At 40.1% G+C, this 26,224-nt stretch overlaps 1 protein-coding gene across 13 annotated transcripts in view; it reads left to right on the top strand.

The window, feature by feature from the left end:
- Nucleotides 1-26,224, top strand: part of LOC144684536 (general transcription factor II-I-like) — a 188,307-nt gene that overhangs the window by 25,943 nt on the left and 136,140 nt on the right. For all 13 annotated transcript variants that reach the window (XM_078548414.1, XM_078548416.1, XM_078548412.1 and 10 more), the window contains 2 exons: nt 4,520-4,623; nt 20,221-20,359. In XM_078548414.1, the coding sequence (XP_078404540.1) occupies nt 4,520-4,623; nt 20,221-20,359 (243 nt within the window). The remainder of the gene's footprint in view (nt 1-4,519; nt 4,624-20,220; nt 20,360-26,224) is intronic.

Genomic DNA, 26,224 nt, shown 5'->3' with positions numbered 1-26,224 from the left:
CACCTCCTCCCTTGGTAATTGAGATAGTGGATGGGTGAAAAATTTATTACAAGGTGGTATTAGGCTGGTTGTACTTAAAAGTTAGCAGGTCACCAGGACCCTATGAGGTGCACCTGAATGGAAATTGAGAAGGTACTGGTCTTAATCTTCTAATCCTCCTTGGATATTGAGGTGGTGCCTGATGGCTGGAGAATTTAAAATGTTAAACTAAACCCTTGTTCAAAAAAGGGTTTAAGGATAAACTGAGCAAATTCAGGCCAGTCAGTTTAACCTCTGTGATGGAAAAGCTTTTAGAAATGGTAATCTAGGACAAAGTTAATAGACACTTGGACTAGAATAGATCAGTTGAGGAAAGTCAGCGTGGATTTGTTAAAAGGCAAATCCTGTTTAACTGATTGAGTTTTAAGATGAGGCAACGGAGAGGGTTAATGAGGGTAATGCTGTTCATGTGGTTTATGTGGACTCCCAAAAATGTTTGATAAGTTACCACATAATAGGCTTGCCAGCAAATTAGAAACAATTGGAATAAAAGGGACAGTGGCAGCATAGGTGTGAAGTTGGCTGAGTGATAGGAAATAGAGGGTAGCGGTAAATTGTTTGTTGGACTGGAGGAATATATACAGTAGGGGTTCCACTAGGGTCCACTTGTACCCCACTACTATTTTCTGATATAAATTGATAACTTAGATTTGGGCGAACAGGGCACAATTTCAAAATTTGAAGATGACACAAAACTTGAAAGTATTGGGAATTGTTAGGAGGGTAATGATAGACTTAGAGAACATAGATCGTTGGAATGGGCAGATATGTAGTGATTAAATTTAATGCAGGGAAGTGTGAAGTGATACTTTATTGGTCGGAAGAATGAAGAGAAGCAATATAAACTAAGGGTTCAATTCTCAAGAGTGTGCAGGAACAGAAGGACCTAGGTATATATGTGAACAAATTATCAAAGGTGGCAGGGAATGTTGTGAGAGCCTTGATTTTCAAAGGCATTTGAGATCTTGGACTTTATAAATAGATATAACTACTTTTTGTAACAAGTAAGGAGGTTATGAGGAACCTTTATGAAACTCTGGTTCAACCTCAGCTAAAGCATTGTGTCCAATTTTGGACGCTACTTTAGGAAGAATGCGAAGGCTTTAGAGATGATGCAGAAACTATTTACGAGAATGGTTCCAGGGATCAGCGATTTCAGTTATGTGGACAGATTGGAGAAGCTGGGGTTGTTCACCTTGGAGAAGAGAAGGCTGAGAGGATATTTGATCAAGCTGCTGTGAGGAACCTGTTTTTGAAAAATTTGAAGGACATTGCATTCTGGACATGCTTCCTCCCTGAATTATTTTTAAAAGTTTGCAATATTAATTTGGGCTGTGAATATGCCATTCTTCAAGAAACCACAGGTCAAGATAGATGTCCAGCGAGGAACACCTGCGGAGGGAAGAGATGCTTTGTATATATAAGTTAACAAAGAACTGCTGTTGTCTGGCTAAAGACTCTTGTTGATTAGTTGGAAACACCTGGCCTAAGAAGTACTCTTTGCACATCTTAGTCTTTAAAATACCATAGCAGAGAGTGTGAGGGCGCCTTAGAAGCAAGCTGCAAGAATAAGACTCTTTCCCTCTCTCTGCCCCACTTTTGTGTTACATGCAGTATAGAGTGAGTTAAACTTTCCTCAAACATCTCATTGGAATAAATTTTTTTGAAAGTCTGCAAAGTTGTGAAAAGTAAGAGTCATCAAGGACAGTTTCAGCAAAAAAATTTTGTCTGAAGAAACTTACAGACCTATTGTGACCAGAATTCTGTTAGATCAACAATGTAAACTTGAGTATGATACTGACTTATCACTGATAAAGTATCCAGTTGTGAAGCTGCTACAAAGCAGAACATCTGTTTGGATGCATTTTAAGACATTTGTCTAATGGAAACTAGCTATTCTAATTTTAATTTGAGTCCATTATTGGAATATTTTGTATAGTTTTGGGACACTAATTTCAAAAAAACTTTTTGGGGAATACAGGAAAAAGCTAAATGATTGAGATTCAAAGGAAGTAATGGTATAGATGCCTCCCAACTTGTTTTCTTATTCATTCACAGGATGGCAGTGTAGTGTAACTTCAAGGTATTTTGATCAGGTATTCTGTCTTGCAATGATTTTGCTGCATTTTCTTAAGCACACTTGTGCATATCTGGTTCATAATTCTTATGTTTTAGAATATAAATTTTATTTTTGGGAATTAAAATTTTAACTGCAGAAAATGGGAGTACCTGGTTGAGAAATTTGCAAAAACAACCCTGAACTAAATGCAATTCAAACAAGTTTGAGTTTATTACACTTAAAAGGTGGGGCCAAGTTGATTTAAGAGGTAAACAGCTAGAAAGGTAAGAGTCACAAAAGAGTAGGTGGAGAAATTTAAACCATGGATGATCTATCTGTAGACCTTTTGGCAGAGACATGATGTCTGCAATCATTTCTGTAAGGGTAATCCAGAGAGATGTTTTGCTTTGAGAGTTGTAGCTAAATTAGTTTAAAGCATTAGGAAACTTCTGAAAGGTTGTAAAATCTATTTATTTCTCCAGATCAAAGAAGAAATTAAATGAGGGATAATTAACCTGAAGGTCTGTTTGAGGACATCCTAGAGCATTGCCATGTCATCATGGAGTAGGGTGGAGCTTGGACAGATTCTCTGCTTTCTAAAATAATCTGGGTGTTTGCTGAGAGTTATAGTTGTAATTTAGATGTGTGTGGTGCAACTCACTGAAAGAAGATAGCTAAAGTAAATGACAGTTCGGCTTGCACTGTAAGCAGAGAAAAAGCTAACTACTTCATTCACTGTATGGAATGCGGGTAAGGCTTAATCTTAATTTGGATTTCATGAGGGATTAGAAATTGGAAAATTGCCTAGTTTGAAGCTAGTGGATAAACCTACAGTGGTCCTCAGAGTTTTGTGTAAAAGAAAACAGCCAGCAGATTGGCTTGTTATGATTGCCTTCTCAATAATTCCAAGGAACTGAGGCATCTGCAATCGAGAGGTATTAAGCAAAGAGCCTTACCTCTGAGAATAGTTGGAATTGAAGTAAATTCTAGAGGACTGTGGCATACCTATGGGTGGTCCCAACAGTAACCTTAGGATTGTGCCTTAAAAGAGAGGCTTGGGGGAAGTAAAGAGTAAAACTGAGTGCATAATATACATAGCTCTGATCTATAATAAGACTGCTTGTTTAATTCTTTTAATTACTGTAAGGGTTGTGTTTTGGAAAATTTGGAATTTTGTGTAGTTCTGCTGATTAAATCACTGGTGTTTGGATTTCTTTTTGAATGTTAAGGGCCCCTAACAGGATCATGACCTTGAGTTCCCTACAGGGCAGAAGTTAAGCTATCAGTACAAGATCGTGATTGAAGGTCCTGTGAACTTTATTTCTCTCCAAGCCGCTATGGATGTCAATTTTATTAATAGACCCCAATGAGTTGGACACTGGTTCTGAATTAACAAACTGGATTTTTTTTTGTATGGCAATTGATCAAGCCAGATATATAAGGAGCAACACTCTTGTGTATGACAAAAGGTCTTGTACTTTTGGAACTGCATTTATATCCTGACTGCGGTAAATGTAGTGAGTTTTTATAAGCAGCAGCTAATGAACATCCCATCATTCACTTTCTTTGATTCCTTTTCACTTCCAGTTGCTCTTGCTCTGAAGCATTCAATGTCTTTATCCGAGGCTGGAAGTTTCAATATCCCATTAGCCTAGTACTCCCTGGAGTGCATATTAATAGTTAATATTTCAACTGACATTTCCATTTCAGGATCGAATTAACCATGAGTGAGATGTTCACATCATCCAAGTATGGTCTTCCCAGTCTAATAAACACATTAAAGCTGTATAGAAATTAAAAGCCATTCGGCAGTCAGGTGCACTGGAGCCAGGTGATCATCTTAGACCTACCTCAGCCTGAAGTTTACATTTAAACAGAGTGCAATGAATTCATTTATATTTATGTGCAAAGCAAATCTATCTCACTGTCTTTTCATGAAGCAATGGTAACAAGAAATTTGCTACAAGGGGCTGGATAGGCAGTAGACTTGAACTTGCTTAAATTGAGAGAAAGCTATTTGGAGGAGAAACAATCCAAGTCTTCTAAAATGCCAAGAATAGATAATTAATTTGTGTAGATACAAATCTGCAAGACTAAAGTTGCAAATAAATGCTCTACATTCTCTAGTTGCATTGATTCATGGAGCAGTTATTTCCAAATTTTAAAAATAATTAAATGGTTAGGAGCTTGGTTGAAAATTGCTGAACACTGAAATGATGAGTTCTGTTTGGGCTTTGTGTGGAGGACCATCAATTTAAGGAAATGTCATTGTCAAAGAATACAGCCAGTTAAGGTTGAATAATTTTAGGTATATTTTGCCTGATTTTTAAGATTTTGGGGAGTTGGCATTGAACCTCTCTTCTCTCCACACCTGATTTAATGGATTTATCTCTTTGTTTTTCCCTCTACCCCATCACTCAGGAAACATGGCACAAGTTGGAACTTCACCAGTTATACAGGAGGAACCCTCCAGCGCTGAAAATCTTCTGGCTGTAAAATTTCTCATGTCAGCACTGGAGTCGATGGTAAATTATTAGAATTTTATTAAGATGTCATTTAACCTTCTTGTTGATGTCATTTAATTAACAATCTTCTGTTACATTGTGGCTTGAGGGCTTTGGGTCCTGGGGGAATGTTTACAAAACATCCTGCTCCAGTTCACATTATAAGTCTGCTGCAGTCTCCTGCTGGATCTCTACCAAAGGTAGATTCAGAGGCTTTTAAAAATGCCCCCCTGATGCTGATGGAACAAGGTAGGCCATGTAATTCACCTACGGAATGCTATTGATTGTGCAAGACTGCAACATCGGAAGATGATTTCATCACAGTGATTTAAAAAAATGCCTTTGCTCCATATGTTTGAAGCATCCTCATGAATCTAGTGTTAGCCGTTGCATTTGAACATAAGAATCACAGTGTGACGATGAATCTATATAAAACCCTCAAGACTACAGGTGGGATAGTGTGTAAAGTTTTGGGCTCCATACTATAGGAAAGGACCATAGAACAAATAATAATGTCCTTCTTAAAGCCAACTCCACAAGCATTCGGGGAAATGTCCTGCAAAATCAACTTCAATGGACTGGATACTGTCCAGATGACAGAAAACTGTCTCCCCTACCAGGTCCTGTTCTCCCAGCTCTCAAATGGCCAACGTTTCAGAGGAGGACAAAGAAAATGCTTCAAAGCTATTCTGATGCTCTCCTTGAAGTGCAGCTGCATTGACTTTTGATGACTGTAAGGAGCTTGCTACCAATTGGTCAGAATGGTGATAACCTGTCCATCCAGCTATAAGTCCCAGTTTCTTAATGATGAGACACAGAGAAGGAAAGTAAAGGAAGTAAATCCAGCACACTGGATCCCACTACACTGTCTTTACTTCATTGTGTAAGAACTTGGACTTGATTTAAAATTTAGAGCTGCTAGTATCTGTTTAGCTAATTTAACTTTTAAATCCCAAATTGACAATTTCGATTAATGGGTCCTGTTGAGCTGACCTACAAAGTACAATCAAGTGAGAGAGAAACAAACAAGTATGGTGAAATGAAGTAGAATTTATTAAGCAAGGGTGGTAAATAGGTTTAACAGAGGACTGTGATGACAGCATGTATTAACCCTCAAAGGCTGTGGATCCACTGCATGCTAATAGCACACAGCCTTTCTCTTCGTCCTCCTTTGGTGTGTTTCAGGAGAGTTGCCACCATAGGAGCAATGGCGATGACTGTATCCCCGATGTCTTGAAACTTTTGATATTAACCCCTAATTCTGAAAGCCCTTGTGCCATATTTGAACATGGCTTGTATTAACCCTTTCAATTAGTTGAAAGTGAGGTCACTTGCTTTCTCCCCACTTCCATGCCTAAAGTCACATAACAAGTAACTGGAAACAGATGTCCACCTTTTGTATTCAATGTTCTCTCTAGATGTTACATGAATTAGAAGTCCAATTGACGTTCCCATAAACTATGTTCGTTCTTATCACAAAATATTGCTAATTTGCCTTCTCAAGTTCTTGTACTAGGGTGTCTCTTGTGGTGAAACAGGAAAAATAAGCATAAAAGTTGCCCTCAATTTTACTCTCTTTATTACACTTAAATGATTAATATGTTAGAAAAATATCTTAATTAAAAAGGTATGTGAGATTTGTGCTGGTACTAGCCCTTATCACCATAGGGAGGGAGCCATGCTGAGAGTTGGTTCTGTTGGCCCTTGAGTGTGCCTTTAAGACAAAGGAGTTCTGTAACCATTCCAGACAAGGGGGCAACTAAGTCTTTATCAATAATTCAGTTCTCTCATTACTGACAGACATCCTTGAGTCTTGCAGCTGCAAATGCTAGTTGCACAGTCTTTACCTGTTTAATTTGCCTCTCTTTGTAGGCAAGAACTTAAGCTGTCTATTTAAACCGTGGTTAGTATGAGATACCAAAATGTTGGTTGTAATCAATGTAAAATCCTAAAATTAGATTATTGAAATCACAGTAGTATTTTTTTCATATGAAAATGCAACAAAGCAACTCGATCTGGAGCTATAAGAGAACATCCTGTGGATTTCTAGGATATTGTCTGGTATGAATTTGCTCCATGTTCTATTGAGAAATGACTGGCTCCACTGGATACAGCAAAAGGCATGATGCTCTCTGACAGCACTTTAGCTGAGTGCTGAAGACTAGTGCACGAGAACTAGTCCTGTCTCTAGCCAGGCAGTTCAGAACAACTCCAAGATTGGTATCTCTTAAACACAGTGGAAAATTGCTCAGGAGTGTCCACAAAAAGCAGGACTAATCAAATAAGTCAAATTACCTGCTTAATCATCAGCATTGTGATGAAAAGTGTTGTTGATGCTATTATAATCCAGCAGCACTTAATCATCAGTTATCTGCCCAGTGATGCTTAGTTTACGTTCCACCAGAACCACTTGGCTGCAGATTCATTACAATTTTGTCCAAACGTGGATAAAATAACTGAATTACATAAGTGAGAGTGACTGCCCTTGACATCATGGCAGTGTTAGACCGGGATGTGGCACTAAGAAGCCCTAGTAAAACAAAGTCAGTGGGAATCGGGGATAACTAATCACAGCTAGCACAAAGGAGGGTTGTTGTTATTGTTGGCGGCTAATTATCTCAGGAGTCCCTTAGCTTGGTCCTACTTTCTACAGCTGCTTGATCATGACCTTGCCTCCATTATAAGACCAGAAGTAAGAATGTTAGCTGATTGGAGTATTCAGTTTCATTTGCAGTTCTTCAGATACTAAAGCAATCTTTGCCTATGTCCATTAAGACCTGTACAACATCTAGACTTGGGCTGATCAAAAAGTGTCAAACAATGATTTCTACCAATAAAATACCACTCTCAGCATTCAGTGGCCCTGCTGTCAACTTTTGGGGTGTCACTATTGACCAGAAACTTAACTGGACCAGTCATATAATAAGTATGGCTACAAGAACAGGTCAGAGGCTGGGTATTCTGCTGTGTGACTCTCTCCTCCTCAAACCCTTCCACCAAGTACAAGGCACACTTCAGGACTGTGATGGAATACTATCCCCTTGCCTGGATGGTTGCAGCTCAATCAACAAGCGAAGCTCTATACCACCCTAGACGAGCAGCCTGCTTACTTGAAGCCTCATCTGTCACCTTAAATCTTCATTCCCTCCACCACCGATTACACTGGTGGATGATCTACAAGATTCATGACAGCAATTTCAACAGCACTCCCCTACCCCAAACCCGTATTACCTAGAAAGACAAGACATGGAATCTTGTGCACGCCCCCCCCCGCTCCCCCTCAATGGTGAGCTTGGTGGCAGGGAAGGCATTTAATCTTGAGGGTGGTGGGTGGGGGGCCTTCTATCACCTTGCCTCCCCTCCCCCCGTCCCCCCACCACGATTAAGACTGCGGCTGGAAGGTCTGTGGACGGCCTTCCCACCCTGCCGCCAATTGCGGCCCTTAAGTGGGCAATTGCCGACTTAAGGGCCTCATCCTGCTGGTATTAATCCAGCAGTTGGGGCCTGTTATGCAGGGAACACAACCTATGGGCGGTGGGGTGGGGTGGGGGGTGCTCTCGCCAACAGTCCAGCTAATGGCCAAGACCTCCATCGCCTCCACAAGACTTTGTAAAAGGGCAGCTAATACATGGTAATTTCCTCCTGTAAGTTCCCATTTAAGTCATGTACCATCCTGACTTGGAAATATAGTTCAGTTCCTTCACCGTTGCTGTGTCAGAATTGTAGAGCTCCCTAGGTAACAGTACTGCGACTGTACCTTGACCACATAAAATGCAGCTGTTTAAGATGGCAGCTCAGCATCACATCACATGAAGAATTACAAATACAATCAAAGATATATAAAATTGAGACCTATTAAAGGAGATTGCTGTGTGCTTTAATAATAGGTGTCTAAAAATATGATGGGTGGAACAGACTAGATTGATACTGCTTACTTCCTGTGTCTGAAAGGTTTAGAATCAAGGTGCAAATATCGATATGTTTTTAATAAATGGAGCAAAAGCAGAATAGCTAAAGTAGGCAGAATTGGCTTAAAGTACGTGCTTGCAGATTTTATTTATGATCAGAATGACACCCCTGATAAAAGTTATTTTTCCGAGCAAGGATAAGCAGATTGCTGAGATAACATTAGAGGCAGTGACATTATATTGGCATTGGGGAGAACATATTTAGTGTTGTTCAATAGGATTTTGGTGTTCGTCAAGCCTGTGATGATCAGGTCACCATATTTGCCATATGACATAAATTATATGCAATGTTAATAAAACAAATGTACACATTTTTGAAAATAGGTTTGAGGTTCTAAACTGTCAGGAATCAAGACAGATACACTTGCTGCCAGAGCCAGGAGAATGAGCGTTGCTGCACTACCCCAGCTTGCCAAAATTGCACATTTCAACCCTCAGCAGAGAAAAAAAGTTCTGGAGAAAATTAAGGCACTAAAATCCAATAAATTCCCAGGACCTGAATGTCTGCAAAAAGTGTTCTAAGAGCGTTAGCTTCAGAGATGCTGGCTGATTTTCCAAATTCCCTAGATTCTGGAACTGTCCTAGCAGATGGAAAATTAGGAAATGTGAGAGCGCGATTGAAGAAAGAGGGGAGGGAGAGAGAGAGATATAATGGGGAACTGCAGGCCAGTTAGCTTGACATCAGTCATTGGGAAAGTGTGAGAATCTATTATTAAGGAAGCCTTAACAATGCACTTAGAAAATCATAGTATGATGAAATAAAGTCAACATGGTTTTACGAAAGGGAAATCCCATGTTTTGCAGATTTAGGAAGGCTTTTTGAGAATGTAACTTGTAGGATAGATTTTTTTAATTAATTCATGGGATGTGGGCTTTGCTGGCTGGGCCAGCATTTATTGCCCATCCCTAGTTGTCTTTGAGAAGGTGGTGGTGAGCTGCTGCCTTGAGCCGCTGCAGCCCAGGTTGTGTTAGGAAGGGAGTTCCAGGATTTTGACCCAGTGACAGTGAAGGAACGGGATATATTTCCAAGTCAGGATGGTGAATGGCTTGGAGGGGAGCTTCCAGGTGGTGGTGTTTCCATCTATCTGCTGCCCTTGTCCTTCTAGATGATAGTGGTCATACGTTTGGAAGGTGCTGTCTAAGGACCTTTGGTGAATTCCTGTAGTGCATCTTGTAGATGGTACTCGCTGCTTCTACTGTGTGTGTGGTGATGGAGGGAGTGAATGTTTGTGGATTCGTGCCAATCAAGCAGGCTGCTTTGTCCTCGATGGCGTCGAGCTTCTTGAGTGTTGTGGAAGCTGTATTCATCCAGGCAAGTGGGGAGTATTCCATCACACTCCTGACTTGTGCCTTGTAGATGGTGGACCGGTTCTGGGGAGTCAGGAGGTGAGTTACTCGTCGCAGGTTTGATTCCTAGCCTCTGACCTGATGTTGTAGCCACAGTATTTATATGGCTAGTCCAGTTCAGTTTCTGGTTGATAAAAGGGAAACTAGTAGATGTGATATACTTAGATTTCCAAAAGGCATTCAATAAGGTGCCACACAAAAAAGTAATATGCAAGGTAAGGGCTCATGGAGTTGGGGGTAGGATTGGAACAGGAAGCAAAGAGTATAAATGGGGCACCTTCAAGTTGGCAGGCTTGGCCTGCAGTACCACAAGGATCAGTAGTGGGGCCTCAGTTATTTACAAAGAGACAGAGAGGAATATATTTAAGTTTGCTGACTATACAAAGCTAGGTTGTGAGGAGGGCACACGGATGTTAATTGAGGGGTAAGCATTGGCCAGGGCTCCAGACATGACTCTCCTGCTCCTCAAAATAATGCCATGGGATCTTTTACACCTACCCAAACGGGCAGATGGGGCCTTGGTCTCCTCAAGATGCCAAGTCCAACAGTGCAGCATTCCCTCAATACTGCAGTGGAATGTCAGCCTTTATTTTTGCTCTCAGGCCCTGGAGTGGGACTCAAACCCAGGACCTTGTGACTCAGGCAGGAGTGCTACCAATGAAACCACAGCTGATGATCTCGGATTGTTTAGCTACCTTCACTGAACAATACCATGAACAGTCTGGATAGACAATTTCTCTCCATTCCCACTGAGTTCCTCACAGGCTGTGTGTGTGTCTGTGTTTTAGTTACTTAAAATCCAGATAAAAGGAGGAGAAAAGATACTTGAAGATGAGACTTCAAATCAGTCTCTGTGACTTGTCGTTGCGGGCCCATTGCTTGCAGTTAAAGTGTTGGTTGTCTGGAGTGAAGGGTTGAAGTTGAAGAGATGTTTTCTGCAGTTGCAATGGCTTCTGTGGTCGATTAGTCAGTATTTACCTTTTTCAGGTAGACTCAGCAGGTAAAGCAGCTTTGGGGGGCAAGTGAAGGTCCCTTTTTCTTTACTGGTTCTGTCAGCGCAACTCTTGAAGACTGCCTGGAGTTCTTTTTTAGGATAACAGTGATGATTTCTGGACAACTTCCTCTGATTCCCAGTGGCAGAGAAACCCAGCTCTTACTTGCTATCCACAGTTAATTCACATCAGAGCTGTGGGTTGGAACTGACTTCCTGAGGTCTTCTGGGTTCTGTGCACAAAATGGCTGTTCTCAGCCAGACTTTATACAGTTTAAAACTCAAAAATGGCTGATACGTTAATTTAAGTGAGTCATTGTTCCACGAACCAAAGAAGTTAATTAAATTGCAGCCTTTTGAAAAAGTCCTTTCTGTCGGTATCAAAGAAGTTCTGAGTTTTCACACCTTGGAAGATTCAATTGTATTGTCCGAGGCATCCTTACATTTATTAATGACTTTGGTGACTGATTCTGAGATAAAACAGTTCAACAATATTTAGCAAAAAGCTAAAAGCTACTGCGGATGCTGGAAATCCAAAACAAAAACAGAATTACCTGGAAAAACTCAGCAGGTCTGGCAGCATCGGTGGAGAAGAAATCAGTTAACGTTTCGGGTCTTCATGACCCTTCGGCAGAACTGAGTATATTTAGGAGAAAAATGAAATATAAGCTGGTCTAAGGTGGGGGGGGTGGGGGGAGAGAGAAGTTGAGGGTGTGGTGATTGTGGAGATAAGCAAGCAGTGATAGGAGCAGGTAATCAAAAGATGTCACAGACAAAAGGATCAAAGAGGTGTTGAAGGTGGTGATATTGTCTGAGAAAAGTGCTAATTAAGAATGGAAGACAGGATACTCAAGGTACAGCTCTAGTGGGGGTGGGGTGGAAAGACTAAAAAAGTTTTAGTTTTAGATTTAAAAATAATGGAAATAGGTGGGAAAAGAAGAATCTATATAAATTATTGAAAAAAAAGGGAGGGGGGAGAAATGGGATGGGGGGAGGGGGAGTTTAAGATCTAAAGTTGTTGAATTCAATATTCAGCCCGGAAGGCTGTAAAGTGCCTAGTCGGAAGATGAGGTGCTGTTCCTCCAGTTTGCGTTGGGCTTCACTGGAACAATGCAGCAAGCCAAGGACAGACATGTGGGCAAGAGAACAGGGTGGAGTATTAAAATGGCAAGCGACAGGGCGGTTTGGGTCTTTCTTGCGGACAGACCGCAGGTGTTCTGCAAAGCGGTCGCCCAGTTTGCGTTTGGTCTCTCCAATGTAGAGGAGACCGCATTGGGAGCAACGAATGCAGTAGACTAAGTTAGGGGAAATGCAAGTGAAATGCTGCTTCACTTGAAAGGAGTATTTGGGCCCTTGGACGGTGAGGAGAGAGGAAGTGAAGGGGCAGGTGTTGCATCTTCTGCGTGGGCATGGGGAGGTGCCATAGGTGGGGGTTGAGGAGTAGGGGGTGATGGAGGAGTGGACCAGGGTGTCCCGGAGGGAACGATCCCTATGGAATGCCGTCGGGGGGGTGAAGGGAAGATGTGTTTGGTGGTGGCATCATGCTGGAGTTGGCGGAAATGGCGGAGGATGATCCTTTGAATGCGGAGGCTGGTGGGGTGATAAGTGAGGACAAGGGGGACCCTGTCATGTTTCTGGGAAGGAGGAGAAGGCATGAGGGAGGATGCGCGGGATATGGACCGGACACGGTTGAGGGCCCTGTCAACGACCGTGGGTGGAAAACCTCGGTTAAGGAAGAAGGAGGACACGTCAGAGGAGCTGTTTTTGAAGGTAGCGTCATCAGAACAGATGCGACGGAGGCGAAGGAACTGAGAGAATGGGATGGAGTCCTTACAGGAAGCGGGGTGTGAGGAGCTGTAGTTGAGGTAGCTGTGGGAGTCGGAATATTTAGCAAACATCTGTGGAGACAGTTGTCTGCTGTGACTTCCATTTTGAAAGGACTTTAAGAACTTAACTGAATTTTTTTTTAAAGCAGGGATGTACTTCTAACAATTTTCCTTAAAAAATCCACAATATTATAATTGCGCAGTCATGACAATGGTTAATTAAGTGGCTCAAGGAAAGGAGAAAAAATGGGGAATGGAAACAGCCAGTACATGGGATTAGGAATACTACTTATTTGGATGTTCAACATGGAATGGTTGGGAACTGAACAGCCTGTTTCTGTATTGCAATTTCTATGTAACTCTTATGTAATTGGCTGTGGTCATAACAAATTTGGGGGCTCTTTGTGGGAGTTATTCCTTGATTGACTTGGAATTTGTGAATCTAAAGGATACAAGTATGTGGAGAATACAGAACTCTAGTTTTGTGTTGAAGGATTTTAAAGTGGTTGAACTGCAAAATGGCTTTGGCAGTTGCTAAGACTTCTGGAAGTGCAAGATGTAACTGTGGAGTCTGTAATCTCTGACTCTGAGCAAGTTAGCAGATGAAGTGCAGCTAGAAATAAAAGGTAGAAATAAAAGCAGAATTTCGTATGGCTGATATGGTTAAAGTACTTAGCATTTAAAGTTAGAGGAGACGACACTTGAAACTAGTGTTTCACAGCTAGAGGTAGTAAGACTTCAGTTGCAGATGAAGAAGCTTGGATGAACAAAAATGGACTGAAAAGACTTGAATTAGAAGAAAAAGAAAAATGCAAAAAACTTGAAAAAGAAAAGGACAGATTAAAAGAAATAAAAATAAAATAGCTTGCATGGGAAAAAGAGGATCATGAACAGGAAAAGAAAAGATTGCAAGAAATAGAAATGCGAAAGCTTGAACTTCAACTTTGGAGAGAGAAGTTAGCAAATGAGGAAGGAGATAGAGATCTTCAGAGAGAGAAAGAAGCCAGACAGTGTGAACTTTCTAAAGTGAAACTTAGAATAAAGGAAGGAGAGATAGTGATTTCGATGGTGACTTTGATTCTTTTGAGGAATTTGATTTAACTAAAAATCTTCAGTTAATGCCTAAATTTATGGCGGATGGAGTTGATAAATATTTAGCTTCATTTGAAAAGATAGGTATGAAGTTGAATCGGGCAAGAGACGCTTGGACTATAATGTTACTGAGTTTTGTCCGGTACAGCAATGAATGTGTATGCTAACTTATCAGAGGAGCAATCTGTATACAGAGGGTTTTGAGGACTCGAAACGTCAACTCTTTTCTTCTCCGTCGATGCTGCCAGACCTGCTGAGTTTTTCCAGGTAATTCTGTTTTTGTTGTAGACTGAGGTAGTTAAAAGAGCAATGCTAACTGCTTATGAGCTTGTCCCTGAGGCTTTGCTGTTGAAGTTTAGGACTGTAAGAAAGAGACCTAATCCGATTTCTGTAGAGTTTGCAAGAGAAAAAGAATCTATCTGGGATCATTATTAGGGCATTGAAGTTAGACAAGAGTTTTGAAAGTGTAAGAGAAATTATGACAATGGGAGAATTTAGAAATAGTGTTCCAGCAACTATCAAGACATATTTAGATGAAAGATAAAAAGATCAGGGAGGCTGCTGTTTAAGCCAATACTTATGATATTGCAGGTGAGTGTAAGAAAAGGATCACATGGAAGTCAGCAAGAGAATTGGAGGTATGGAAAACCTGGTGATGGTAGAAGTGTTAGTAACAAGGGGCAGTTGAAGGATGCCAGTCTATTAAAAATGGAAAGGCAGAAGGAAAATGCAGAAAAGTAGTATGTTACCATTGTAACAAGGCTGGACATTAAAGAACAAACAGTTGGAAGTTAAATGGGAAACCGATTGCATTGATAAGTACTTAGAGTTCTGTAAGTAAAAGTGCTGTGGACTCTGAGACCCAGGTGCAAGATAGACCAGTGGCATTTGTACAGGTGGAGAAGGAAGAATCCATAGTAGCCAGAGAGGTAGGAATGTGTTCACGCAACCTACCGAAGGAGGTTCTGAAGCGCAAGTTACAGAGATGTTTAAAGATTTCATATGCGAAGAGAAAGTATGTTTCTCAGGAAGGACTGTTAAGATCTTAAATGATACAGGGGCTAGCTGGTCATTAATGTATTGGATAGTGCCATCTGCTTTCCAGAAGGGTTATTGCAGGAGAAAGTGTTGGTTGGTGGAATTCATGGAGGTTTCAAGCCTATTTCATTATATAAAATAAATTTAAGTGATTTGAAGACAGGAGAGGTGATTGTTAGAGTGGTGGAGAAATTGTCCATTGCAGGGGTTCAATTTATTCTTGGGAGTGAGAGCTGGATCGCAAATATTGACTGCCTACCGTAGTGGAGGAACCTATTGAGATGCAATCAACAGAGATTTTTACAGAAAGAGTAAACCTCGATTTGTTTCCAGATCGCATGGTGATGAGGTCACGGAGACACAAACTTAAACAGGAAGAGGAGAATCTAAAAGACGGGGAGGATGCTGAACCTCAGACGACTGTATCAATCTTTGAAAATATTACTCAGAATGAGAAGATTAGGGAGGATGAGGCTGAGGTGTTTTGTTCCTTGAAGTTAGTGGAGTTACAGCATCAGGACCCAGACTTAAAGCAGTTATTACCAGACAGCTTGTTCGGAGACAGAGGCAGAATACGTTCTAGAATGTTATTACCTTTAAAGACGATGGCTAATGAGGAAGTGGAGTCCGCCTCATGTCAAGGCAGATGAAAAGTGGGCGATAGTGATACCATCTGGGTACCGGAATGAAATTTTGAGTGGCTCATGAAATCCCAATGGCTGGACATTTTGGAATTAGGAAAATTCGAGCTAAGATACGAAAACATTTCTATTGGCCTGGACTACATAAAGATGTAGTTAAATTCTGTCAAACATGCCATACATGTCTAGTGATGGAAAACCCCCAGCAGCAATTAAACCTGCACCTTTAATTCCAGCTTCAATGTTTGAGGAACCTTTTAACAGGGTCTTGATTGATTGATTGTGTAGAGCCCCTCCCTAAGACTAAAAATGGGAATCAAAATTAACTGACAATCATGGATGTATCCACAAGATTTCCAGAAGCAATACCTTGAAGGAAAATTACAGCAATTGTAGAGGAGTTAACCAAATTCTTTACAAGATATGGGTTACCAAAAGAAATACAGCCTGATCAGGGTTCAAATTTCACGTCACAGCTGTTTAAAGAGATAATGAGCAGCCTAGGAATAAGGCAATTTAGGTTGTTGGCTTATCACCCTGAATCACAAGGTGCTTTAGGAAGATGGCAACAAACTTTAAACGTTAAAGATTAGAGCATATAGTCAAGGCTACCCACATGATTGGGATCGAAGGATTCCATTCTTTTTTTTAGAGGGATTCCATTCTTGTTGTTTGCTATTAGGGATACCCCTAATGAGTCAATAGGATTCAGTCCTTTCAAGTTAATTTATGATCATGAAGTAAGGGGACCACTCAAATTGATTCAGGAGAAATTAATGAGTCAAAGTTCTGAAACAGCTCTCCTGGATTACGTGAAGAAATTCAGAGGAAGATTGAGTAAGGCATGTGAGATAGCTAGGGAACGTTTAAAGATATCTCAGCAAGTGATGAAGACAATAGTAAATAAAATGGCAAAGCCTCGTGGTTTTGTGGCTGGGGAAAACGTATTAGCACTGTTGCCGGTGCGGACAAACCATTAAAGGCAAGGTTTAGTGGACCTTAGCAGACCGAAAACAGACTAAGGTAAACTAAGTGGTGAATATCCCAGATAGAAGAGCCAGTGAGAGTGCCATGTAAATGTGCTAAAAAGGTACTTTGACAGGGAGGATAAACAAATACTGGTAGTGGTAGGTAAGGCAGAGGAAACAGAAATTAAAGGTTCTGAAATTGGCTTTCCTCTGATTAAACTGGACAATGAGGAAGTACTTAAGAATCTAAATGTGATATTAAGTTACCTTCCAGAAAACTGTCGAAGTGATTTACAAGACCTGTTGCAGTCACACAAAGCAATTTGTGGAAATAGACCAGGGAAGACAAATTTGGCTTTGCATGATGTTGATGTGGTGGGTTCAGTTTCAATAAGGCAATACCCATATAGATTAAATACAGTAAAATTGGCTCAAGTGCAGAAAGCAATTGAATTTATGCTTGAAAATGACATTATAGAGCCCAGTCACAGCACTTGGAGTTCACCCATTGTAATGGTACCAAAGCCGAATGGATCACAAAGACAATGTATTGATTACTGCAAAGTAAACAAAGTAACAAAGGCGGATTCATATCCTATTCCACGATTGGAGGATTGTATCGAAAGTGTGGGACAGTTGGCATTTATCACAAAAATTTGACTTGCTGCGAGGATATTGGCAAGTACCCTTATCGGAAAGGGCAAAAGAGATACCAACTTTTGTGACGCTTGACGGTTTGTATCGATGCAAAGTAATACCCTTTGGTATGAAAAATGCACCAGCAACATTTCAGGGACTAACAAAGTGGCTCAAGGACTAAGTAATTGTCTATACTGATGACTTAGTGGTATTCAGTCAAATTTGGGAGGAACATCTACAACATTTAAAGGAACTGTTTCATCGACTACAGGAAGCCACTTTGGTTATAAATTTGGCTAAAAGTGAATTTGCAAATGCAGAAGTGGCATATTTAGGCCACACTGTTGGACATGGTCAAGTGGCCCCAGGAGATGCAGAGGGACAGTTCCCAGTGCCTACAGCCGGACAGGAAGTTTTGAGATTTCTGGGCATGAGTGGATTATATCGGAAATTCGTCCCAAATTTCAGCAGTGTAGTTGCTCCACTGACTGGATTATTGAAGAACAGGAGATTCCAATGGACAAAGGAGTGCCAGACTGCATTTGACAGCTTGAAAGCTTTACTAACCACTATACCTGCCCTGGCAGTATCTGATTATCCAAAGCAGTTTAAAATGGCCATTGACACCAGTGATGTGGCTGTTGGTGCTACAGGAAGATGAACTGGGACTTTAGAACCCAGTGGGATATTTCGCTCAGAAGTTGAATGTGCATCAGAAGAAAGAATCAACTATAGAATAAGAGACTTTAAGTTTGCAGCCTACACTTCAAAATGCTGCAAAGCTAAAACCAAAAAACTCAAGGCAGTAGTATATACTGACCACAATCCTTTGAAGTTTCTGGAAAAGTTTTGAGATGAAAATGCCAGACTGTTCCGGCGGAGTTTGTTATTGCAACCATTCAATTTTAAAATTATCAGGAAGATGTAATAATTTTCATAATGTTGGAATTTATTGTACAGTAGAGTAATATTGGGGTTTGTGTGTGATTTAATTGAATTAAAGGCAGCTGGCCTGAAGGCTTTGTAACAGTAGATAAGCTAGGTTTGAAATGTTAAGTAGGTAAACATAGGTGTAAATGGAATATTTGCATTTTTAAATAAACCAGACTAGCTTGAATTCAAGAGGGAGTGAAATATGCCACCTAGCCAGGAGAAGTTAAGCAGTGTGTTTATTTTTCCCAAAGATTACTGGTAACTTGGTACTTTGATGGGTTTTTGTTATTAGAGAGGTAAAGTCCAAAGACATAGTGAAACAATGGGAATTTGCATTCAAAGGGGAAAATATGTATAAAGGAGGGAAGGTTGTGTGCAAGGACAGGCATTCTAAGATCTAACAAGTGTGAAAAGCCACCAGCATCTAAGCCTCAAGCTGCTGTCTACAAGGAACCAAAACTATTAAATTTCAAAGGGGAGTTTAAAAGTGACGAGGGACTTTTACAACTTACAAAGGTTTCATAGGTAACAAAGGAAGGTTATTATGTTTTATTTGACCCAGAAGTGGAGACAATTGGAAACCATGAAAGATTTTTATACTTGGAACAGTTGAGTTCAAAGAGGTGTTTAGGACAAAAGGGGAAAAGAATATTTGAGGAAAGCTGTTGAGCTAAGTTGTGTAGCTGTGTGGGAGAGATATCCTGAGACCAGATCTGTGCTGGGAAAAGGAGTGAAAGTTGTTAATTTGTAGTAGCCATTGCGTTTTCAAGCCAGAGAAGTCCATGTTGTCAGAAAACAGTCTGTTTCTGAACCTTTCTTTTGGATTTCCACAGCAGAGTGGAAGAGAGTGAGAAGTCATGTGGTATACCTTTACTAAAGTGACAGTGGTTTTTGCCTTGGGTAATATAACTGAATTTTTCTGTTTAAAAATCTATAAGGGAGCTGTTGCCAGGTAGCTTACCTCTTGTGTTCTGACCAAGTGGGTATTTTTGGGGGGGAAGGGGATGTTTTGTAAAACTGTTTTAATTCTGTAACTTGAATCTTGGGTTTTTTTTCTTCTTGTTAATAAATCCTTTTAATGTTAATATCCTAGAAGTGCTTCTGGGATCAGTAGTTATCCCCTTTTATCACAATACCAAAATAAAGGTTATGATCAGTAAGACAAGCTTCCCTCTGGGATTTGGCTTGCTCAGCAAATAACATCGGCTGTGGTCGTAACGGTATATGTTTTCAGACACGTGGATAGAATGTAATACTGTGCTGCAGATAACGTCTGACCAAGTTATTTTTGTATAACTGAAGCATCACTTCTCTTTCAGCCCTTTAGCAGTTATAAGCCAACATTCCACTAGCATGTGTGATTTTTTATATCTGCACACACAGCTTTTAATGGACTGTGCACATGGATACCCAAGCCTTTGGCTTCTCCAGAGCTTCTAGTCTTTCATTTTCACAAAAACTCCAAATTGCCTTTCTTGGATCCAAAGAAGATGTTGTACTTTTCCTACATTGAACTCCTACATTGCCTTATTTTTTTGTTCGCTTATTTAGTCTATGTGCCTTTATAACTCCCTGCTTCCCGTCTGCACGACTTTAATGTGCCTTCTAATTTAGTATTAATTGCAAATTTGGATATATTTCTTCATCAAAATCTTGAATAAATAAGGTGAAAAGCTTAGACACAGTAAAATAAATGTTCTGAGTTTTTCATTTGGTTCCGGAGTTTTTTCCAGTCAGAAAAGTGACATTATTTTGTGCTACTAACATATATATGTAAGGCACATTATGCAAATCTTGGGTGCTTCTCACTGTATTTTGGAAGGACAGGAACATAGCATGTAGAATGATCTTATAAAGTGTACATGTGTGTCCTTTTAGGCCTGTGAATCAAATAAATTAACCCTAGTGCATTTTTTTCAAAAGTTCAATACTTAAGGATGGTGATTGAAATGCAGGGCTTGAAAAAGGCAAGAGCCTGTGGACCTTGTTACTCTAACCTATTTGTTTCGTAGTTGGAGAACTTTCTTTTTTGTGTGCTGTTTTTTCTTAAAAGCATGAGAGAAATTAGAATTAGTGTGATGCAGAAAGTGTGTTTTTTATGAAAATACATTATTTTCTTTAATGCATATCTTTCTAAAATGTCTGAAAAGAGTTTAATTGATGTTTCCTCTTCAGTGCCAGGAAATTGCAAAGTCAAAAGCTGAAGTGGCTTGTATTGCTGTATATGAGAAAGATATATTTGTCGTAGGGACCGAGCGAGGAAGATCTTTCATTGGAAGCCGAAAGGATTTTCAGACTGACTTTGTCAAATACTGTAAGTTTAATTAAAACTATAAAATAGATTGTACAAAGTCGCAGGTTAATTTCTGTTTGATTTCAAAGAATAATTATTAATTAAAAGCAGTTCTTCTCTGTGGCAGTTTTTGGATTTGAGATTCCTATAGGACACTAATGTGAAACAATTTTAAAGTAGATCTTTTTCACACAACACTCCTGCTGAGTTATTCCATGAATTGTGAAACTCATCAATGTAACATTGGTAGATGTCATAATATCGTGTAACAACCCAACCCATTAAGAAATGGCTTAGAAATATTAAAAGAACAGGAGAAAAAAAATTACATGGGGATTCTTTTTAATAAAGTTCAATTTAGGAAACAGTGGCACTTCTCTGTAGGTTTCAGTGAAAACACGAACCCTCACCCCTCCTCACTTGTCTCTCCTCTTGGCTCACCCCTTGCCTACTTGCCTATCACTTGTATCTTTGCGCTCTTGCGCTCTCTTTTTAAAAAAAAAGTGGTCACTAACCCAATTGTAGGTGTTCTGGGAAGGCCACATTATTGCCCATCCCTGTAAGAAGGTGATGATTGGGGAATTACAGAATTCTGACCCAGCAACCATCAGCAAAAATAGTGGATATCCCAGACCCCTATTATCTGAGCTAAGTGTTCCAGTGATTTTGCTGCTCTTGTTCTTAGTTGTAAAGGTTGCATAGCTGACAGACAGTGTTGTAGTAAGTTTAATGAGTTGTTACAGTGCATCCTGGAATCAGTGTGCCTATGATGATGATGATGTAGTAGTAGATATCGAGTCCACTGGCAGTGGGGCTGAGCAATCAGATTGACTTGTCATGCTTGATGTTAAATTTCAATTTTGTTGCATGGACTTATTCAGGCTTGTGGTGTGTATTCTGTTACTCTTGCATGAACCTTGACCATGAGGCTTTGTGGAGTCAAAGTGAGCATCCGCCCTTCTCTTCTGGTCACACTGATATGCTTATTTCAATGAAACATGTAATCAGTGGTAACTTACTGATTGTTGTGATGCATGGATCATGGATCAAAACACATGTCTCAAATGCAAGACTTTTAAAAAAAAAAAATTGGGCCAGATTTTGTGGTTTCCAGATGGTGGTGCCCTGGAAGTCCCTATGAAAGGACTGCTTGGGAATAGCTTGGGAATTTTCAATGTCCATTGGGCAATTACTATGTGTCTGGCACCCTCTGAAACTCAGATTTAAAGTTGGAGACTTCGGATGGTTCCCACTCAACAGAATAGTTACCCAGGAAAAGTTAGATTATAACCAGTTCCAACTCCTGGGAGCCTATATTACTGACAGCACCCCATCCCCCTCCCCCAGACCCCTTGACCCACCCTACCCCTCATCCACTTACCTTACACACTTGCCTTCTCTCCTAGCTTGTCAAATTGCCTTGAGCATTTAAATTTACCAGAATACGGTAGCTAGTGTTGTAAAAAGTGAGTGGGGCTTCATTTTCTGCTCTGCTCCCACACTACACTGGAGGACTCCAGGAGTCACTATGCTCCATATTTCTCAGACCCAGGTTGGAAGTCAGGGTGAGAAATGTAAAGTAGGAAAATAGGAGCAGAGTGACAATCCGAAGACGGTGGTTGCCACTCCACGGAAGAGTCAGGCCATTATATATAAACTAGTGAATGCATAGTAACATGTTCTCTGACTTGGTTGGAGTCACAAGAACATGTAAACTAAAATGTGTGATGTGTGTTCTTTAAGGGCTAGAAAGTGTAATTGATAGTTACACTTAGTGGTCAGATTCAGATGGCTATGTTTGACAGTTCTCTTAAGGAATATAGCGATACACACGCCTAAAAAGGTCATTACAGTTCATCTAGTTGCTCCCAATGAGTTGGAAATATTGAGGATATGGTGATTTGAAGTAAAGGAATAGAAAGGCACAACATATTATGTTGCTTTAGATTTATAAAAAAGGAAAGGAGGTAGGAATTGTAATTACCTTGAAATTGTTTAGTTGTCTCAACTTAGGTCTCTGGTCTTTTCCAGCTTTTATAAAGTGGAAGCCACAGCTAGGAGTCAATTAAATAACAAGAAAGTTGCCTATTGTAGCATGATGATACAGAAGTGTTAGTGGAAGTGTGAGATGGTGTGTGAGTAAGAGGGAAAGAAAGAACTTGAAATTATAGAGTGACTTTCACACCCTCGGGGTGTGCCAAAGTAGGAACTTTTGAGACTAAGGTAATTACACAAAGTAGTGTCAGGTGGACTGACTTGTAAGTGGAAATAGGAGCCTGGGATCTCAGGATTGCGAAGGGTCTGAGGGTGTAGCTGTTTTTGAAGAAGGGTAGTGCAAGGTTTGGAAACTGTATGTGGGGTTCTAGGAATACTGAAGAGGTTTTACAACAGTGGGCCAGGTCCTGGGAAAGAAAATCTTAGGGTCTCAGAGTTGGAGTTCGTTCTGACCATGGAGCATTGAGAAAGTTATATGTTTGTGAATACAAAGAGGGGGTTTTTGGGACTGTGGGTAGGACTGCAGACTCAAAGGGTTTTGGATCCATCAAGACCAGGAGAAGCAGAGTATGACTGTGTATTGTGGTTGGTGATGGAAAGTGGTGTCTGGCAGTCATGTGGTAGGGCAGCCCAAACTGCTGTTAGTTTGTAGTGGGTTTTCAAACCATCTGACGATTCTTCTGCATTTTGTGCAAACCTCTATAGCCCATTCACAATCTCTTAGGTATCTTCAGCTATCTCCACTATCTCCAACTGTTTTTTTCCTGTTTGCTAGTTTCTGTGTTTACCTTCTTACCATAAATTATTTGAGAACAAGTTACTTCTGTGCATGCTGCAAGCACATAATAATAAATTGCGTATCTGCAGTCTATGATTTTCTGTCTAACCTCCTATTGTGTCATGAGCATAAAAGTGAAAAATGTATTCTTTGTGCACTTCATGGTGCGATAGTCCAGTCGTCATTGGCATAAGCATATAAATTTTCATAAAATTATTTCCGAACGTGCTCAAGGATTATCCTTTATAGTTTCCAAGTTTTAAATGTGAAGAAATATCCTCAAGTCTCAAAGATAATGCGGAAGAGATTTTTTAGTCAGGATTTCAACTGAGTTAACTGAAGTGACTGAGAAAAAAAACTATTCTTGATGAGCAGTCTTGTCTTCTTCTATTTCAATGAAGAAACTATATCTCTCTGATTCCAGGTCTTGTGAGCAGCTTAAAACAGCAAAAAACATACTTGTTAATACATTTAAATAAACGTTGCAGTTGTCTGAAATAAAGCAATGAGATTTTAATGCCAGTTTCTTCAAAATCTTTAGAAAAGAAAACTAGTTCTCCGATCACCCAGGATGACCATACATACTCCCTCATCAGCTGTTTAGGTATTGATATCCAGAGTGTGGCAGGAAGGGACAGATGTACAAACATAAAAAACAGCAGCAAATAGGGTCAAAGGGGGAAAAGTGGTAAAAAGGCAAAATTAATGGCCCTTTACTTAAATGCATGTAGCATTCAGAACAAAATAAATGAATTAAAGGCACAAATGGAGGTTAATGAGTATGATCTTATAGCCATTATGGAGACGTGGTTACAAGGAGATCAAAGCTGGGAACTAAATATTCAGGGATATGTGACTTTTCGAAAGGAAAGGGTGGTGGGGTAGCTTTGTTAGTACGAGATGGAATAAGTATGGAAGCAAGAAACGATCTTGGATCGGAAGATGTAGAATCCATGTGGGTGGAGGTAAGAAATAACAAGGGGAAGAAGACACTGATGGGAGTAGTCTATAGGCCCCCTGACAGTAGCTATACTGTAGGACAGAGAAGAAATCAGGAGATAATGAGGATATGTAAAAAAGGCAGTACATTAATTATGGATGACCTTAATCTTCTTGTAGATTGGGAAAATCAAATTGACAGAGGTAGCCATGAGCAAGAATTCATAGTGTATTCGGGACAGTTTCCTAGAACAGTATGTTGTGGACCCAACCAAGGATCAGCTGCTTTGGATTTGGTAATGCGTAATGAGGCAGGTTTAATAAATGAGTAAAAGATCCCCTAGGAAACAGTGACCATAACATGGTATAATTTAGCATTCAGTTTGAGAGTGAGAAACTTGGGTTGGAAACAACTGTTTTAAATTTAAATAAGGGTAATTACAAAGGAATGAGGGCGGAGTTGGCTGGAGTGGACTGGGAGAGGAGTTTAGCAGAAAAGACAGTTGATGAACAATGGCAGACCTTTAAAAAAATAGTTCATGACTCACAAAAAAGATATATCCCGGGGAAGGAGGAGGATTCTAGGAAGGAGATAAACCAAGGAAGTTAAGGACAGTATTAAATTGAAAGAAAAAACCTACAATTTGGCAAAGATTTGTGGTAAGCCAGAGGATTAGGGAACTTTTAAAAACCAACAAAAGATGACCACAAAAAGAGGGAGAAAATAAACTTTTGAGGGTAAACTAGCAAGTAATATAAAAACGGACAGTAAGGGCTTCTTAAAATATATAAAAAGGAAGAGAGAGCCCAAGGTGAAGATATGCCCCTTAGAGAATGAGGCTGGGAAAATAATAATGGGGAACCAGGAAACGGCAGAGGGGTTGAATAACTATTTAGCATCAGTCTTCATGGTTGAAGATACTATAGTATTCCAAAGATACTAAATAATCAAGGGGTAAAAGGAGTGGAGGAAATAGATACAATAACTATCACTAGAGGAAAAATGTACTAGGGAAACTAACGGGGCTAAAGGCTGATAAGCCCCCTGGATAGATGGGTTGCATCCTAGGATATTAAAGGAAGTAGCTACACAAATAGTGGATGCACTGGTAGTAATCTTCCAAGAATCCTTAGATTCTGGAAAATTCCCAGAAGATTGGAAAACTGCCAATGAAACGCCCTTATTCAAAAAAGGAAGGAGACAAAAAATAGGTAACTATAGGCCAGTTAGCCTTACATCTGTCACTGAGAAAATGTTAGAGTCTATTACAAAGGATGTAATAATAGAGCATTTAGAAATGTATAATATAATCAAGGCAGAGTCAGCATGGCTTCATGAAGGGGAAATCGTGCCTGACAAATTTATTAGAATTCTTTGAGGAGGTAGCAAGCAGGATAGATAAAGGGGAACCAGCAGATGTAATATATTTGGATTTCCAAAAGGCGTTCGATAAGGTACTGTACATAAGGCTACTTAATAAGATAAAAGCCTATGGTGTTGGGGGTAGTATGTTAGCATGGATAGAGGATTGGCTAACTAATAGAAGACAGAGTTGGGATAAGGGGGGCATTTTCAGCAACTTGTAACTAGTGGAGTGCCACAGGGATCAGTGCTGGGGCTACAATTAGTTACTATATATTAATGACTTAGATGAGGGAAACGAATGTGCTATCGCCAAGTTTGCGATGACACAAAAATAGGTGGGAAGGCAAGCGGTGAGGATGACACAGCCTACAGAGGGATATAGACAGGTTATGTGAGTGACAAAAACTTGGCAGTTAGAATATAATGTGGGAAAATGTGAGGTTATGCATTTTGGCAGGAAGAATAGAGGAGCTGAATATTATTTAAATGGTGAAAGACTGCAGAAAGTTACAGCACAAGGATTTAAGAGTCCTTGTGCATGAATCTCAAAAAGCTAACATTGAAGTTCAGTAGGTAATAGGGAAGGCAATTGGAATGCATGCCTTTATTTCAAAGGGAATGGAGTATAAAAATAGGGAAGTCTTGCTAAAACTATACAATGTACTAGTTAGACCACACCTAGAATACTATGAGTAGTTTTGGTCCCCTTATCGAAAGAAAGGTATACGGGCATTGGAGGCAGTCCAGAGAAGTATCATTAGCTGGATCCCAGGTATGGAGGGATTTTCTTATGAGGAGAGGTTGAGTA

This window comes from Cetorhinus maximus, chromosome 9 (assembly GCF_964194155.1).
Source record: "Cetorhinus maximus chromosome 9, sCetMax3.hap1.1, whole genome shotgun sequence".
In the NCBI taxonomy this organism is placed as follows: domain Eukaryota; kingdom Metazoa; phylum Chordata; class Chondrichthyes; order Lamniformes; family Cetorhinidae; genus Cetorhinus; species Cetorhinus maximus.
Note: the sequence above shows the minus strand (reverse complement) of the source record. Positions and strands in the feature narration are given on the sequence as shown.